This window comes from Porites lutea, chromosome 6, assembly GCF_958299795.1.
Source record: "Porites lutea chromosome 6, jaPorLute2.1, whole genome shotgun sequence".
Classification (NCBI taxonomy): Eukaryota; Metazoa; Cnidaria; class Anthozoa; order Scleractinia; family Poritidae; genus Porites; species Porites lutea.
The window spans coordinates 15,550,650-15,569,369 of record NC_133206.1 but is presented as its reverse complement, the minus strand read 5'-3'; the positions used below and the strand labels follow the sequence as shown (position 1 = coordinate 15,569,369).

General features: G+C 39.1%; 1 protein-coding gene across 1 annotated transcript in view; it reads right to left on the bottom strand.

Moving 5' to 3' along the window:
- Window positions 1–998: 998 nt before the first annotated feature.
- The window catches only part of LOC140941557 (NADPH:adrenodoxin oxidoreductase, mitochondrial-like), a 17,782-nt gene continuing 60 nt past the window's right edge, over window positions 999–18,720 (bottom strand). The window contains exons 1-16 of the mRNA XM_073390582.1: window positions 18,457–18,720; window positions 17,384–17,479; window positions 16,108–16,230; window positions 15,436–15,480; window positions 13,429–13,497; window positions 12,730–12,831; window positions 12,347–12,436; window positions 10,767–10,869; window positions 9,702–9,753; window positions 9,121–9,256; window positions 8,046–8,108; window positions 6,693–6,798; window positions 6,108–6,152; window positions 5,327–5,434; window positions 3,082–3,147; window positions 999–2,328 (exon numbers count right to left, since the gene is read on the bottom strand). The exon at window positions 18,457–18,720 is cut by the window's right edge and continues 60 nt beyond it. Of these exons, the coding sequence (XP_073246683.1) occupies window positions 2,174–2,328; window positions 3,082–3,147; window positions 5,327–5,434; window positions 6,108–6,152; window positions 6,693–6,798; window positions 8,046–8,108; window positions 9,121–9,256; window positions 9,702–9,753; window positions 10,767–10,869; window positions 12,347–12,436; window positions 12,730–12,831; window positions 13,429–13,497; window positions 15,436–15,480; window positions 16,108–16,230; window positions 17,384–17,479; window positions 18,457–18,657 (1,560 nt within the window). The 5' untranslated portion in view covers window positions 18,658–18,720 and the 3' untranslated portion in view covers window positions 999–2,173. The remainder of the gene's footprint in view (window positions 2,329–3,081; window positions 3,148–5,326; window positions 5,435–6,107; window positions 6,153–6,692; window positions 6,799–8,045; window positions 8,109–9,120; window positions 9,257–9,701; window positions 9,754–10,766; window positions 10,870–12,346; window positions 12,437–12,729; window positions 12,832–13,428; window positions 13,498–15,435; window positions 15,481–16,107; window positions 16,231–17,383; window positions 17,480–18,456) is intronic.

Genomic DNA, 18,720 nt, shown 5'->3' with positions numbered 1-18,720 from the left:
CCGGCTTTGGCTGTCCATAATTATAATACTAGGGATGCCGCTAATCAAAGCTAATCAAAACCTGTGCAGACCGTTTTCCAGAACTAATTATGGCCCAGCAAGGTTTAGTGTAGTGGCATCACAGACCTGAGAAGCAACACCTATGAAAATTAAGTGTCTCCCCTTGAACAGTTTTAAAAAAGAATATAAAACTCTTTCTACTTGACAGTCAAGCATCTTGAACAACTCTAATCTGTTATTTAGCTCTATTCATTCAATTATTTAATTTAAATAGTTTTTACCAGTACTGTATAACCTCCACCCACTTGTAACCGCTCTGTAGCAGTAGCCAACTCGAAAGCTTGGCTCCTTTGGCTGCTATACACTTTTTTCCTTTGTTATACGTTTAATTTAATGTATAGTTAGCTCTGTCTTTACTTCTTTTTTTTTTTTTTCGTATTGTTGTTGTATTGTAATTGAAGAAGTGTGAATAAATGAACTTGAACTTCCAACGGCTACCTCGCCACAAAGGCCATCAGTATTTTTTTGTTTTGGCGCGCTCAGTCACGGGGAGACTGGGGAGAGACATCACCAAATAAGGAAGCCGTGGGTGACGCTGGGAAGAGAACGAGAATGGATTAAACCGTTTCCCTCTTTGCATAGTCCAAATCGACCGAGCCATTTCATTGGAATACGAAGGAGGAGCTTCTGCATAGGGGAGATCGAGAGGTCTCTGCCCACCGGCCCCAGGCTACTTGCCCAGTTCTGTTCTCTTTTTTTTTTTTTTGCCTCATTTCGATCCTGGAAGAAAGCAAGATTCAAATCAGTTTCACGTTTTCTTGTTCTTCCACTTTTTGAACATAGTTACTTCTTACATGAAAGTTTGACAGTTCCGTTTTTGATCTAAATGAAGTTTAATAAGTTACCTTGACAGTGGAGCAAGTATTGCTTCATCTACGAAGTTTTTACCTGTCAAGAGGTATTTCAGTTTTCAACTAGCAAAGAAGCCTTTTAACATGACGTTAATTTGTTTTATTTTTCTTCTCTTGATGCATAGATTTTTTAAAAACAGTTGTTTGAACGCCTCATATTTGTGCTAGGATGACAGAGAACCCAAAACAGTTCCGTCGTTTCATAGACAGGAAAATAACAATTTTCACCTTAGGCCTCCAGAACGCTGACATAGACTCTCCACAGCTGATTAGCAAAGAAGACCTTCCACCGTTTGAAATGGTTGTCCCACCGCGTTTCTTGTTCTCCAAAATGGCGTTTTTGTACCACTTGACTGACCAGCTGTCAAGAGTCTATTTTAGCGACTAACTGCGCTGCAAGGGCCCATTCCGTTGCAGAGTCATCGACGAGTAATAATGGAGTGGTCATGCTCACATATCAAATTTACATAGTAATCTCAGTGGGACCAGTCGTCAGAAAAGAAGGTGCCGGCTCTGACCTGCTATGTTGACTAGTTTAAATCATCTATCTTGCAAGGTATACTGACATCATCGGCGAAATGACGGTCGAACCTCTCCTTACAGAAACCTCTCTATTCTTGACAGTTCTACTGGTCCTTAAGATACCAAACTTCATCCAACTCCTGCCTCTATAATACCAGCACCTCTATTACAGACAGTTATATTGGTCCCAAAGACACTAAACTTCATCCAATTCTTGCCTATATAATACCGACACCTCTGTTACAGACAGTTCTATTGGTCCCAAAGACACCAGACTTCATCCAGTTCCTGCCTTCCTAATACAGACATCTCTGTAGTAGGGTCCCAAAGCTGGCAAACTCCACCCAACTTCTGCGTCTATAATACAAAATCCTCTCTGTTACAAAAAGTTCTTTTGGTACCAGAGATACCGAGCTCCATCAAATTCCGGTTATGTAATATAAACACCTCAGTAACGTGGATAATGGGACATCTAGTTCCCTGTCCCTCCGTTTCTCTGTCCCTTTACGGTCAGTATTTAAGAGGTTTCACATTCTACTCAGACATCATTTGAGTAACTATTTGAAATTTCATTTAGAGACACGGAAGAGATGACAAAGTGGGGAGTTGTTCTTTTAAGTGACAGTATGATCTTTTTCTTTTGGTTTTTCTCGTGCAGTTTCATCTATGTGTTTCTCCTGCATTTCCTTGCATCAGTAATTGTGTTGAATTAATCAATGTTTTCAGTTTACTAAGCCGGTTTACTCAGTTCTGTCCTTGTTTTCGCGTTGATAGGCGATGTTAAGCATTTCTTTGACGTTTATTATTTTTTCCCGTGGCTTTCCAAGTTCTCTCCCTCGTTCTTGTTCCACTTGATCAATTTTGTGCCACTGATCAAAAAACACAGGCCGGACACCTATAAACATCAGAGAGAGGAAGGAGATTTAATAGATAGGAAGGAACGATAACAGTTATTGAAACGGAGCGGAACTGGAACGGAATTAAATAGACAGTGAATATGATGGAATGAAATTAACTAAACAATGACCGAAATGGGAATGGCCTTAATAGATAGTGAACAGTGAAGTGGAATGGAATGAAATTAACCTGAATATAGAAAGTAAATAGAATGGAAAAGATTGGAATGAAATAGACAGTGAATGGAATCGAAAGGAACGGAATTTCCGTAAATAGGCAGTGAATGGAATGAATTGGAATAACCGCGAATGAAAGTGAATAGGACCGAAAGGAGGATGGGACGGAATGCAACGATAGAGCGATTTTCGTATGACCTTGAAATGAAAACGCGCGAACAAAACAGAAACAAGAAACGAACGGGAATAGAGCGATTTCATTGGTTGATCGAACGGATACAACGCGCGTGGCTTTCGGTTGGTTAAGCGAACGCTCGGGTGAAAAAACTTCATGCCCGAGAACTTTCTACAAATCAATCGATACTTTGCTTTGACATCATACTGCAACACGATTGGCCAATCGAACAATGCCATCTCCATATCAGGGTTTTCTTTGGCGTGAAAACGAAGAGTCAATGTTTTGATCTTTTTATCCATTGACTGATAAAACAAACAACGAACACTTACCGAAGCAATCTTTCAAGGTCATACGAAAATCGCTCTATACGGCAATAAAAACATGAAGGAAAACTCACCTCTGGAGATCAACGAGTTTGCAAGAGCGTAAAATCCTTTGGGGGAACGTTTCGTCCTTACGTTACCTTTAAATAGAAAGCGGACGAGTTTCAACCTCGGCAACACTTGAGAAGACGATGGGATTTTCTCACTACCAAAGCACGGCGAACCCAACTCCTAACACCAGAGACGAGTCTTACAGCAGCAAAAGACAGGCGATATTACGGTGCAGAAGAACAGTGTGGACAAAGAAATTGTATTTTTATGCACACTTAGATATCTTAAGCCTGAGAAAACAGCGGCCTCAGCGACAGAAATTCCATACTGATGACGCGAAATCTGTCCGGAATCTGGTCAGGAGCTATTGCTATTGCTGCTCTATAGCTATTGCTTACGAGCGACAGACAAAAGACAGACGGTTACAAAGGTCAAATATAAACGCGATGAATGTCCTACAAAAACGAATTTAGAGGAAGCATTTGAGTTTTGCTAGTGTTCGTTCGCAGAAGAGCACAAAAGTTAACCAAAACTCGGCCAGGAGAAAGATAAAATCGAACAAATTTTTATACCGATACCCTAAAAGTAACTTGGGGAGCTATGATTGACGTCACGCTTATAAAACCACAGAGATCCACTCGAGTGTTGGTATTATATGGCCACTTGTCCGAGTGGCAGTTTAATTGACTGTCAAACAAAGACGCATTAGATAACAACGTCAATACTAAATAACATCTTATTTTCAGCAGGGGTGCGGCAAGAAACTCGCCCAATGGCTAAACTAAATTATAAACGCATAGAAGGTCTTCCGACAGATGGCAAAGAGGGATGGGGGTGTGGGGAAAAGAATATTTTTCCGCAGAGATGTAATCGCGGTGATGATGAAAGCAAAAGGGAGCAAACGCAGGAATGCATTCTATTCTATACGAACACTCCCTTAGGGCGATGAAAATGATTGGCTCTTGAAAGAGAGGTTAGGTTGACACCAGTCGGACTACTAACTATGTAAGTAACATTATGCCTTGACGTTTTTTTTGGACATTTGGAACTTCACGACTACCGGATTTATTATGTAAACATTGATTTACGTCATCAGTATGGAATTTCTGTGGCTGAGGCGCAGACGTCCCTCCCTAGTGTTAAGAAGCGAGGAGAAACGGCTGTTTTAGCAGGCTAGGATATCTTGCGCAAAAAACGAGTTAAATCACAGGCTGCTCGGAGACCGACTTAAGTCTTTAGACTTTAGATTCTTGCAACCGCTGATTGCTTTACTCTTTGAAACAACAACTACCTCTACAACTGAGGAAACTCTTAAATGCGGAAAACATGATATACCTGTTGGATATCTGTTATGAAGTATACCAGTGGTAAATACTCTTGGTGGTACTGAGCTTAGACCGCGAGCAGTCTCTTATTTTCTTCAAAGTTATCGGTGTAGCACGCACGAGCGGAGCCGAGGCGCTAGTGAATGAGGGCGTAAGCCAGAGGAGGAGATAAAATAAGAAGCGTTTTTTGTCCCTACGCGCTCGCTGTCACTCGAGGGGTGTAAGAGAAAAGGTGGACAGTCCATACTGAGCTCATTATTATCATCATTATCTTCATCATCACCACCATCGTCAACGCAACCTCCATCGTCATCATCATCATCATCATCATCATCGTCATCGTCGTCGTTGTCGTCGTCGTCGTCGTCGTGTCGTCGTCGTTGTCGTCATCATCATCATTTTTAACTCAGGGACTTGTCATAAATTAGCAGAGGGGGAGGAGGGGGGGTAGAAACAGAGGGAGGGTCACAACTTTTTGAGACCGCAGAAAAGGGAGGGGTCATAAAAAATGGGCCGTCAAAAGGGGGAGGGTCATGCAAATATGTGCCCGTGATCATGTAGAGGTTCACCAACAGAAGAAAAAAGAAGTTCTTTATTTTGTAAAAAAAAAACCTGGGAGAAATAGGAGAGTCGAGTGATCAGCTGTCAGAGTCAGAGTCGGACTCTTAATGCTGTAATCTAAAATGTATGTATATGAATTACAAAGAACAGATTAGAAATATATCTTGAGCTTTCATAATACTGACTCACCTTAGTGTATTGCAACGACTAGATTTTATCATTTATACAAGAGGGGGAGGGTCATGATATTTTAGGCCAAGGTCAAGGGGAGGGTTTGCAAATTTCACTCCCATTGCAAGGATGGGTCACCTCATTTCCGAACCCAAATTCAAAATTCCCACCCCCCTCCCCCCCCCCTGGTAATTTCTGACAAGTCCCTCACCTGACTTTAAATCCTGCACAACAAGCTCCCCAGTTTGAAATGCATCATTCATCGTTGTAGCTATGACACCTACTGGACCATTTCGCACCCATCCACTACAGTAAAGTCCTAAAGAAGCAGCAGTACCATAAATTTCATAACAATTTATAAACGATACAGATTGAAGGAAGTTGATTTTCAGTTCAAAACTATACCAGCTTCAAAGGTGCAAAACTCTAATTCTTTCACGGAGGGAAGTCACTGCAAAAAAAAGCAGCTTCAAACTCAACAGTCCGCTTCAGCGGTAGGTTTTCCGCCCTTAGCACAATTTACATGTTCCAATCTTGGCAACAGTCACACATTTCCCGCCCTTGTTATTGGAAACAGAAGCATACTTTTCCCGCGTAAACACCAGTTAAATATTTTTAGGGCGTTGCCAGGGTAAGTTGTCGTACGGCGTCCAGCACAGGTTCTACGTAATACTTTTCCCTTCTCATTAATCCACTGAAATCCGGTCAATTTTGAGATTTTGCTTTTGGGTTTTGGGTAATTTTCAGAAAACAACTCAGTCTAATTCACAGGAATGTCAGAGAAACGCCGAGAAGTGCTTATTAAGAATGAGTAACTGCACAATACTCTGCCACTTCCAAGCTGAAACCTGAAAGAGCTGGATAGGCGAATACACAGTGCAAAATCTGACATTTGGATAAGAAGTGAATGCGTACTCGCTTATGCACCTCTATTCCTAGGGGTTATTTTAAAAGTGGCATAGTATTCAACAGTTGAGCCAAAAATACTTTACCTGGAATCAAAGGGGGAGCTTCATTGCATGTCCCTTGACTGCCACCTTTCGAGACAAATAAGAAAAGATCAGATTTTATCTAACAGCGTTTTAATCTAACTACTTTGGTAACGACTGAGAACCTTAAGCAAAGGGACAAGGAATCAATTTTCTTCGCCCATTTTCCTGGTTGCTTCACCCACATAAAACGCACGCGACGAAAAGAAACAGCCCCCCAAGCAAACGACAACTCAACTCAGTGCATCTAACTCCAAAATCACCAGCGAGTACACAAGGAGTTGAGTTACTTCCCTGAAACCTCACAGTCAAGGAAACAGCCATTACTCTATTGTTTATCACTTCTAAGCTCACATCTCCAGCAACCATAAATTTGAATAGAGTGTTGGTGTTCCTCTTTGATTAATAAACGCTCATCAAGCATGAACATGATAAAAAGCTATTGGGAGTGGCTCTTGGCAATACACGAAGGTGAGAGATATCGAGGTTTTCTTGCATTACGAGCGTCAGCCTTGATTTTTCTCGCTATTAGACTCCGCAGCCTTGTCCAATAATATGATTAATTGTACGTGATAACTGAGTTCAAACCTGTGTTTATAACTCTGCCATTTATGTTTGGTATTACCCCTCTTCTCTTGTCAAAAGGAATTTGATCATCGATTGGGATGCTTTTATATCCAATGCTACGAAAAACCTGCAAGTAAACAAATTCAATAACAGATACAGTTACCACTCTCCTGACACCGACATCTCTTCTCGTCCCTGATAGGCTCTCAAAAATCAGCCCTGAGACTTTCAATCAGTACCCTAATTTACGTATTTTGTTTAAGAATACCTTAAGGCTTAAACTCGCTGCCTCTCCTCTTCCAGCATCCTGCTGTATATGAATATAAGGTACAACTAGGGCATTGCCTTGATTTATAGATTGACTGATTGATTGATGGATTAAATTACATTTTATGACTGACTCGCGAGAGATTTAGGCAGCGTTCATACTTGGTGCCCGGGCACGGTGCCCGAGTACGGTACTCACTGGGCACTAATGTGAACACACCATTTTTTCAAGTACCCACGCTAGAATTCGGGCACAGTGCGGGTGCCTGAGTACAAGGTCTCAACTCTGTACTTGGGCACAAAAGTGGGCACCAGCTTCCTGTGTGAACACAATTTTTTGTTCTCGCTGCTAAGCTCATGTTTCAAAATGGCGTCCGACAGGGCGAAATGGAGTAACTATGTAGACAGTCTCATATCGGGTACTCAAAGTGTGAACACAACACCATTTTGTGCCGGTACCCAGCACCAAGTGTTGACAGCCTCTTAGAGATGGAAGGTCTATCTGATCAATTGATCAGATTATATTATGTTATGTTAACTTAATTTTATTCTATTGTAATCCATTTTTCATTGCATACAAAATAATAACACAGACACAAGATAGCAGCAGGGGAGGGACTAGAAGGGAGCAGAAGAACCATAAGGGCTAGTCCACCCAATTTAATAATAAGTTACTTTGTAGAAAAGAAACAAAAAGAAATTGTCAGCAAAAGTAACACACACTGTTAATCACAAGTAACATGTGGGCGATCAATGATCAAAGCCCCTTATCTTATTCTTATAAAATCTCTGCAATGTTTTTTGAAGCAGGACAGGCTATGGACTTGAGTTGTAAGGTTGTCGCGTAAGTTATTCCAAGTTATGTTGTGTTATGCTATGCTATGCTGTGCTATGTTATGCTATGCTGTGCTGTGCTGTGGTTTGCTATACTATGATATGATAATTATGATATGATATGTTGTGTTGTGTTGTGTTGTGTTGTGTTGTGTTGTGTTGTGTTGTGTTGTGTTGTGTTATGTTATGTTATATTTTCACTTATATTATATTATATTATTGTTCTCTTCCCTGGCCAGCTGAGGTCATTAGTTAAAGTAGCCTGGGACTCACCAGCCCACAGGGCAAATCCTCATATACACCAGTGCCTCTTGCTTGAATTGATCCATCATTTTGCTGTAGTGATGACAAACAAAACATAATTATTTGTTTCTCCTCAGAGCCGGGAAAAACCGATCTTTACTTTATGGCACTGGCTGGGATGAGTCTACTGAACTGCAGTCCTTTGTATCCTTGTAGAGTCTCTGCTGGTCTCTACCATTGTGTGTAAATTTGGAAAACGTAAATAAAAGTGATCTTTACGTTTTGAAGAAAAACTACATTTGTGTATTTTGCAACCTAAGAACAATGTTCTTGAACAGCAAAACTACTTCTGGATGGAAAAGCAACATTGTGTTGGGTTAAGTTCTTCTTCACTTTTCTATCTATGGTCACAAAAGGTGTTTATTACTTTGTTTTGCTTTTAATAGTGTGACAAGATTTTCATTCAAATATATCTTCACGAATAGCCCCATTTTGATATTTTTAAACTCAGCCTTCAAATGTTTAACGCAAAACTCAGCATTATTTGCATCTGGATCAGAAGGCCGCGAAGTGTACGACCTGTAAACCGGTTTCTGGTAAGTTTTAGCTCTTTATAGCACAACAGTGACCAGCAAACCACTCGACTAGCTTCAAAACGCGTTTTTCGGCAAAATCTCCAGGAGCAAATGGGTTAAAACTGTCACAAGTAGTAGTTTGAATGGGGTACATCACAAAACGTGAAACTGCCAATTGCTATTTAATTAGATGTATTCAAAGGAAAATAATTATAAATTTACAACTCTAAGAAAATCCCCCCTAAACTAAAAAACAGCCAATATTTCGCAACACCACCACTGGTTTCCACGCTAAATGACGTCTGAGAATTATAACAAGCGCAGAAATTCCATATTGACGACAAATCACTCACTACAGATCTGGGTAGTGTCGCATCATCAGTATGGAATTTCTGCACTTGTTTCTCAGACGTCATTTACGGGGAAACCAGTAGTGGCGTCGCCAAATGTTGGCTGTTTTCTCAGGGGGCAAGTCCCCCACTGCAGTTAATGCTTATCATTCAATAATAGAATGTTCAGCAAAAACATACCTCCACTAAATCATTGATTTCAAATCTGACTCCAGATAGTTTTGCTCCGCCTGGTGCTGACAACATCTCAACTGGACTCCTTTGAAATTTTAATGTCCACTCCTTATTAGCAGTCTTCTGTGAAATGCTCTCATCCCTTCCATTAATGAAACAAATGTAAATTTATACAATATCATAAGGCTTTGTCAAAGAGACTGAAAGAAAAATGGTCTCTCAAAAATCACAAAATGTGGCTATGGTTTATAATTTGATCTAGTTTTGGTCATGTGATCCCCACAAAGCTTTGTGTCCCAGGATTTGCAGTTATAAGTTGGGTGTTCATCTAGTTTGTCAAAAAGAAACAGAGAATCAACCTAGGTTAAAAAACTTTAACTGGAATTTAATTTTGACCTGTAACATGTAATGAAAGTGTATGTGGATAACATTGCATGTGTTGTATGGTTAAAGTCAGTGTTATCACCAACCTCATTTTGTGGAAACCACCCAAAATGAGACTTTATGTGACTGTAAAAAGGATGGTGACGCAGAGGTTGTTTTGAGCTGAAGAGTTTCATAATGTGATAATAAAGAGGCAAACTTACAGTGCTGTCTTGCACATCAGTTCAGTGAGTCTTTTCCGGGGTCGTGGAATGCCTGTATTAAACAAGAATCAATCAACACAAAACAGATTAAGTGTTAAGTCCATCGTTTATGGCAGGACTAAATTCATGCAACAAAAAACCTTAGGATGTAATTGGGGCTTGGGATAAAACTAGGCTATGTGACGCTTTGGGGCTGTCACATTCTTGATTTGTCACATACGCCCGTTTTACTGTGCTAAACATTGCTGCAAATTCTTTTTTTGCCACTTTTTTCTCCTAGCAAAAACATAATCAGAATTCTTTGCCTTTCTTTGTTTTAAGTGAAAACAAAAGAAACCTAATGAACCAGAAAGATCCAAGTTTATCAGGGAAAGGAATTTCTTAATTACCCTTACCCTTTTTCAACTCTACTTAAAAAAAATCATTTCAATATGTGCACAGCTAACTATGAACGCACAGTCATGTTCTTTTTTGTTCTTACAGTTGTCAGTTATCTCCTGGCTCCCAGTTATCAGTATGCAAAGAAAATTGTGTCCAGTAGCCTGGGACTAATGGCTTTTGTTAACAGGTTAGTAAATTGTATCCTTAACTTGATGGGCAAGTGAATTTTTGTTTAATAATTAAAATGACTCTTTAGTACATGTTACAATCTTGGACAAAAATGTTAAGAAAAATGGATGTTAAGATAAAGCTCTTGAAAGCACTGGCAACTACAAATACTACCCCCTCCCCCCCCCAAAAAAAAAATGTATAAGTCCAGGTGGATCATTTCTGACCTTCACTAAACAACTTTGACAAAGGTGGGGCGAGGGGAGGGGCCATAGCAGTACCAAATCCGGGGGATACGCATTATGTGGGTAAGAAAGTGCAAAATTCTTAACACTTTTTGTCCAAGATGGTAGCTACAGCCTGCCCAAATGGCAAGCTCTAAAACTGACTTTCTTTGCACCCTGAGTGATGTCAACTGTTGGGAAGCTTTTTTTAGAAGGAGGACAGACACAACTGAGCACAGTGGTAAATATAAGATAGATTCGACTTGATCAGCTTTCTTTTATACTGACTTACTTGTAATCTTTTCTTGTATTGGTTTGAAATCTTCTGGATCAAACACAGCTTTACAGCCAATTAATTTTGTCATTTCACGTAACTCTTTGATGGTAAATGCTACCTAGACAAATATAATATTATATTATTTAAGAGGCATATGAAAATCAAAAATAGTTACAGCAACTTCAAAGAACATGCAATTCACTAATTTCTAGTGCAGTAGAATGTAGCAATATTATATGCATACAATATCTTTGGATAAGTGTCTGGATAATCAAATAAATTGCAGTTTTTTAATTTCAAGAGCAACCCAAGGAATCATTCTGGTCCATTAAATAGCCTGAAGACAAGCTCTCCATTGTTTTGGTAAGTGCTAAAGCAGAAAGGTCTGAAAACGCTGCTCTCATTCTCCACAAAATTGTCTCCTGAATACTAAACTGAAGTCTGGTCTCAGTCAACTGAATGATCCACAGTGTTTTTTGCAGTTTCAAAGGATAGAATTCTTTCCATGCCTGTTTAAGTGATACATTAAAGCAGTAAAGTGCCATGCATTAGAACACTTTTGAATCCTAAACATTAATTCCTCATAGGATACCTAACTAATAGTTGTCACCATTTGATCAAATGCCACCATTAGATATACAGGCTGGTAACATAGAGTCGAACCTCTCCACAACGGCGGATGGAAGAAAGTGGTTGATGTGGAAATGTGGCCATTATGGGGAAGTAGAGGGTGTAATATGGCAATTTTCTTAAGGGGAGTACAACGTGTTTATTGTGCCAAGTTCACGCCTACTTTATGCCATAATGGTAATCCAATCACACGCACACACACAAAACTTAAATAATGTTTTGAATCAAAATGTTAACATGACAAAATGAAAAGGGGTTCAAAACATCTGCTATAAGCATTGTAGACAATTTATGCTTACTGCATCAGAATGAATGAAACACAATCAAAGTACAATTGCCGTGATTAATCATCAACGTGCCATATGGATCAAATTTTGCCACCATTCCTGACTTTCTTGTCAGTTGGTGCATAGTTGATAGAGGGAATGGTTATGAAACCCGACAAAGTTCTTTGTTGTATGTTTTTGTTCTCTTTTTTGGCCTTGACCCTGCACAAAACACAATAGTTGTTTACTCCGTACTGAGGAACTAACCAATAGAAACGTGCTGGTTACGTAATTCATGCATAAGGTATGAACGCAAAACAAAAGATTGTGCAGGGTCGTGGACCTTCTAACATAAATCTTGGCATCTTTGTTTGCTCCTTTGATGTTTGCCGGGCTTCATAACCAGTCACCTCCATTAACTATGGTTGGTGAAAAAAAAAGTGACCGTTGTTGAGAAGTTATTTTGGCAGTTGGGGACACAGTTTAGTGGCTGTTGCCGTTGTGGAGAGGTCGCTGTGGTTGAGGGGTCTAAACAAGAGCCAATGTATGAACTGTCCGCCCCAAAAAAGTGGCCGTTGTAGAGAGGTGGCCGTTGTTGAGGGGTTTAAACAAGAGCCAATGTATGAACTGTCCACCCCAAAAAAGTGGCTGTTGTAGAGAGGTGGCCATTAGTAGAGGTTTGACTATTGCATATCTCACCTGTAATGGCCCTCTTCTGCCTACAATATGAACTGTTTTCACACAGCTTTTCCTCAGTCCCTCTATAGCATGTTCACATACGTCTGTTTTCTGCATCATTAAGGAACAAAAAGATAAAAGAACTTTATGATGATAACTTTAACAGGCATGGCTAAAGGCTGCTCAGGCCTAATTGCCAATATTTTTACAGACTGGGGAAAAAAAGGAATAAAAAAACATGCACCTATCTGTCTGTCCGTTTGATTGTTCAACTGATTGTCTGGAGTGTCTGTCTGCCAGTCTGTCTGTCTGCCGGTCTATCGGTCTTTCTGTCTGTACATCTGATTGGCTATCTATCTTTCTGTCACTCTGTCTGTGTTTTAAGTGAGTTCTGAATTAATTACCTCCAAACGTTCAACAGGACTGAGCAAGATCCTGGCAACATCAAGGGCAACATTTCCTTGTCCAAGTATTACTGCTGTCTCAGCACTCAAGTCTGGCTCTAGCTAACAACAAACATGTTATGTGTACAATAAAATCAAATAGAAGTGTCGCATTTATTTCCTTGTTCACTTACAGTAGTTCTAGCTAGTGACCCTCAAACACACCAATATCCATCTTTGGAAACCCAAGGTCCACAAATCAGGACAAAACATTTAAGGGGAAATAACCACAGGTAAGCCACTTAACGTGACGAACAAGAATGGCCCTGTCACTTAATATTAGTCAACATTTTCTTGAAACATCCAAATTAATTTCCACTCTTTCTATTTGAGGGAACCTTTTTTTCTGAGCCAATCAGAAGTAAGAAAGCTTTTAAAATGCAGTTGGAATTGGTTTGGTAACAGTATGTGCCCAACAAGGCTCTCACGTTCTTCTTAGAAAATTTTGCAGCAACAATATCCTGAAAGTTAACCCCTTGGCCTTAATGGATGACGTAAAATTAGTCAAGTTACCAAAATACTATAGATAGTCCTAGATAATAAGCTACTGTCACAAACTAAACATATGTAGTCACACCACAAAAAAAATTAAATCAAAGATGTAAAACATTAAAAATATTGTGTGTGGCATGATATCCATTACAGAAAAAAACACCGTACTTGAGAATTAGCAGGTAGTCCATTATACCACTCTACAAATGCTCTTGCTGAATATACCCCATGTAAATCCTGAAACATAATGATATTATTAACAACCAAAAATTCTTAGCCAACTAACAGACTAACCAACCCACCAATTGAATGAAAGACTCGTTGACTGACTGACTGACAGTTGGCTAGTTAGTCAGTCAGTTGAAAATCTGTTGTTCTGCTCCGACAAAGGGTTCATGCTTAAAACATCAGTCTTTCAATCTTTTTTACACTGATATTCTTTTTATCTACTCAGTTGACTCACTCTTTAACTGATATAGTACCACAATAATCCAGTGACTGACTGACACCCAGACCATCCACTTACTAACAGATTGACCAGCCTTGACTGACTGACTGACTGACTGAATGACTCTTTGAGTGACAGATTGACTCACTGACTCACCACCCTGCTAACTGACTGACTGATGGCTATCAGAAAGTTTAGTGACTCACTGATTGACCCACTCACTCACTGACTCAACAATGAAAATGCACCACTTTTTTTATTACAAATAACAATTCCATTTCCATTGTCAAAGCTGTTTTATTATTTTCATCTAAACTACACAACTGCTACATACTGAAAAACTGTCTAACAGTAAAAAAAGGCAAAATGACCCAAGTCAATCCAAATGATTAGACAGACTGGACAGCCTAAATTATATTATTACAGGGTTCTCCTGAAAATTTCCAGTTGAAGCTAAAAACTGAGAAAATTCAAATTTGAGGGCCTACTGGAAAGTGCACTTCAGTACATGCACATGTACATGTACATTTTGAATAACCTGGAAAATATTTTGCATCATTTTCTACCATATGTTTGGCTTCACACTGAATGAAACAATTTATTATGACACTTTCAAAATTAGGTGGGTTCACACCAGACCCCTAAGTGCACTTGAAGTACACTTCAGTTCAAGTGTTCTTGGAAACCACTTGAAGTGCACTTAGGTTTTTTGCAAGAAATGGAGTTCACACTCAAGTCAAAGTTAACAGTTTTGGAGGGAACTAATCTTGCTCTACACAGGAAAACGCTGCCTTGCATTTATTTAGTCAAAACGTCTCCATATACAGGAGCCGTAGACAACAGCAGTCATCTTGAACAGTACCAAAACAAAAGGATAAAAATGCAACCGATGGTTTCATCTTATTAGGTAAATCAAAGTAGAGGAAACCTTCTTTGATCTTTTTAAAGCCATCCGCGCCAATCTTTTGAGCTCATTGCTTCAAGTTTTTAAAATCATATTCCAGATGTTGTATTCTTTTCTTAAACAGCTTAGGTAAGGTTCTGACACTTTCAACAAACCTTAGTACTGCAGGTAGACATGTAAAACTGGCTTGGACGGGTTGAAAAAATAAACAATAAAGTGCATTCAATGAATCACAAAATGGGGAAATATCCCTATTTGTGGAATATATGTCATTTTGTTTCCAGGGCCAAGTATTGTATTTAACAATGTGTCTGTCAAATCAAAAGCCTGGAGAAAACATGAAATTTCCAAACCAGCTCATGGATCAGAACTGAAAAAACCTACCAATATTTTGTGGAGATCACTGAGTATTCTCATTCATCATTTCTTGCTTGACCACGCGAGAGAGTTAAGTTGTGGCTCGAGATGATTGACACTTTGATCATAAGATTGCGACACTTTGATTGGATAAGTGCAGTCTCAAGGAAGGTTTTGACCTTTCTTGAGATTGCACTTCAGCACTTTGAGACTTTGAAGTTTCTGTGGCAACTAAGTACAACTAGCCACGTGAAACAAGACCCGTTCACACACAAGTTAGTATCAAGTGCAATTCAAAATAATGCACTTCAAGTGCACTTGACAAGACCAGTGTGAACCCACCTATTATTATCTTTTGAGTAGCCTGCACTGCTGTTTGACTAGATGGTGAATCTCACCACTCACTGGTGCTTCCAGAGAACCCTGTCAATCATTAGTAAATTTTATCTTTGTTTTACACATGTACCTCACCAGGTATTCCAAATGTTCTATCATCTTCTGCACCATAACACTAAATAAAAACAAACCAAATGAATGCACCTGTGAGAAACACAGTAGCCAACTTTCTGTATGCAAGTTGAATCAAATTCAGAGGGTTAAAAAAAACACACAAAGGAGGCGAAAATGTTTGGTATTGAGGATCAATACCCAGCCTGGGGAATGTTGTTTCAGACGTCTGGGGAGTTTTAAATGAGAAATATGGTTTCTGCCAAACGAATTACAATTACGCTACAAAGACGCAGAAAGACGACCCATGTCAGAAATGTCTGGCTTTTTATCTGGGCACGTTTAACCATTTTCTCAATGTTGAATGCAGATGTTTGTAAACATGCAAAATGGATGCTGAATGTGTCTGGCATGTTTTTCATTGTAAACAGAGTTTGTTAATTAATGAATGGTAAAAGGCATGAAACTCTTGTCATGCCCACTGAATGCGAGCCGCGGTAATGTTAGGACAGCAGTCTAACTCACTTTTCTCTCATCAAATTTTGTTAAGTTATGGCTTTTCAGCTGGCTTCTCCAATTTTGGGGCAAACAATGAAACGGAGAAGGAAAAGGAAGTCAAGAATAACAATATTATATTGACCCAAGTTCTAATGTCAAGGATTGCAGATCCCAATAACATTACTACACTCACCAAAATAACTGCATCATAGGCTTGTAACAACTCTGAAATATTCAAATCTTTTCCAATGTTTACATTTCCAAAAAATGAACACCTCTCAGACTGGGCTGTAGATGAGAACTGATTTATGCAGTTCTGTAATAAATTAACAAGCAGCTAGTCACAATATCCAGAAAGCAGTTAATTTTATTGCGTCCTCTATCATCTACATGAAAGCTTTGAATATGAAGTACACTGTAATTTGGGGGTGGACTATAACATGTATATAAAGAACACTTTTGACCGGTCTATGTAGCTCTTAAATTACAGTAGGACATCTTTACTTTTGGTAACAAGACAAGAAAATAGAGAACATATAAAAAAAGATTGCTAACATCGACGCAAAAAGAAGTACCACATGACTTATATGCACAGGACTTGTTGCAAGGCAAACAACTCAACTCATTGGAACAAAAAAAGTTTGCTAACTATTCCCTGACTTTTCCCTGCTGTCTGGATGATTTTCACTTTCATTACATTTTCATTGCAGTGAACACTCTTTGTTAATCCCTTCACATTATTTTTATCAAGGAATCTATTTTAATATTCCTTACCAGTATTCTGGTGCATAAATTTTCTGAATCAAACTCTCTTCAGTACTTTTCACAAAACTTTGTGGCAAAATTTCCTGATATATATATATAGAGAGAGAAGAAGTCGTTATGTCATGTTGCTATGGTAGCAAAATTTCTGGATGACAACAAACCGAAAATGTCTTTCAAAAATGAATTCACACTGTTTCAAACTTCAGCAACCTTGTTCAGTTTCATTTGATTTGTCAAATGTTGGCGAAATTTTCTGGGGTTAAATCCAAAAGGACCGTATCTAAAATCAGAAAAAGAAAAAGGAAATTGTTGTGCTCCTTTAAGCTGGAGCATGAAATTAGGAAGTTTCATGTTGCGGTCATGCAATGACAGCTAAGAAGTGTACAGAGAACTGTGACGCACGTGCAAAAGTTATTGAATTGCTTATATAAATCTGTTGCTTTTTTTGCTGTTCTTGTCGCTGTCACCGTCATTGTTGCTTAACCTTCCTGTTGTGCTAAAATGGTAACAGGACATCACACTGCTCCTCTCTATTCACAATAAATGACTTTGTCAAGAGGGTTTTCCCTGACTTTGCAAACTTTCTTGACCTTGAAATTTTTTTACCTACCTTGTCTATTCCCATGTCACTGAACCATGAGGTAGATTCACCTCACAATGTTCTACAGTGTACACAAATGAACAAGCTTGCTGATAAGTTGTACCTTTGTTTCAGGATGATCAGGAGCAATTCCAAATCTTGCTAAGCCAAACGGAACAGGAAGGCGTTCATATATGTCAATCAAAGCACCATCATGGGACTGCAGATAATTAAAAGCACTTACTTCATTATTATTTCCCTTATATGGTTACATACATACAGTCATACATACAACCTTTATTTATACACAATATTAATTCAAAGCTACAAGCTTGTGGGGTCATGTGCAAAAATTACAAATAATTAACAATTATTGGAAGAGGTTGAGCAAAATATCATGATTTGTCTGTGGCAAGCAGATCAATTATTTGCCGAAGCCGAAGGCTGAGTAAAATAATTGATCAGCGAGACACCGACAAATCACAATATTTTGCGATAACCGAGTTCAATAATAATGTTTTATAATTCAATCACCAAGTTTGTTTTTTTAATGAATATCCTCGGGAAACGAAGTGATCTGCCATTTTTCACGCAAGAGCGATCGCAAGAAGGAGAAAAGCACGGTTTCCTTTACGCATGTGCAGAATATTATTTGCAGCCAAACACACTTGGACAGCATTGCGCATGAGCAGATCATTATTTGTAGGCAGTTATTTGCAGGTGACATGGTGGGCTCTCGGCCAATGAAAAGAAAGAAAAATTTGCTTTGAATGACAAAATAAAATGTTAAAAATTATTATACTAGGGAATAAATATGGTTAAATATGGTTGATAACTAAAAGTAAAGTGGCTACCATTAGTGCAAAGGTAAAGCCTACATTCAAGCCAAGAGGGCTGTCAGGCTGAAACTTCTCTTTTTTGGCGTGAAGCAACTAGAGATATTTCTACAACCCCCCCCAACCACCACCACCCACAAAAGATGCTAGTTTATCACAGGGTTACCCCAGCATTAAATTCACGCAACCCATTTGTTACGTGCAGTTTAGGTTTTTCACATTCAATTGGCTTTTTCCTTGCAACACATTATATTCAAGGAATATATTTTCTGATGTTTACGGTTTTCTGAGATTCACAGTGTCTTGCTGAGAACACAATTAACCTGGCAGACAGACAGCTGGTCACTTTAGAACTACTGACCTTCAAAATTTGCTGCGCAGTGTAAAATCCTGCAGGACCACTACCCACAATACCAATATGAGGCCTGTCAGACTGTGCTGTCATACAATTAAGCTTGCGTGAAACTGTTAGCCATCTGAAGACAGCCCTTCCCAGCGGAAGAGATCTACAATGAACTAGGAAGAGTTTGGAAGCAAGGCACCTTCTAGGAGCGATCCACATTTTTTAAAGTGACTTCAACTTGTTTAAGATCTTTCTATCGACCTAAATAGACCAGGGGAATAA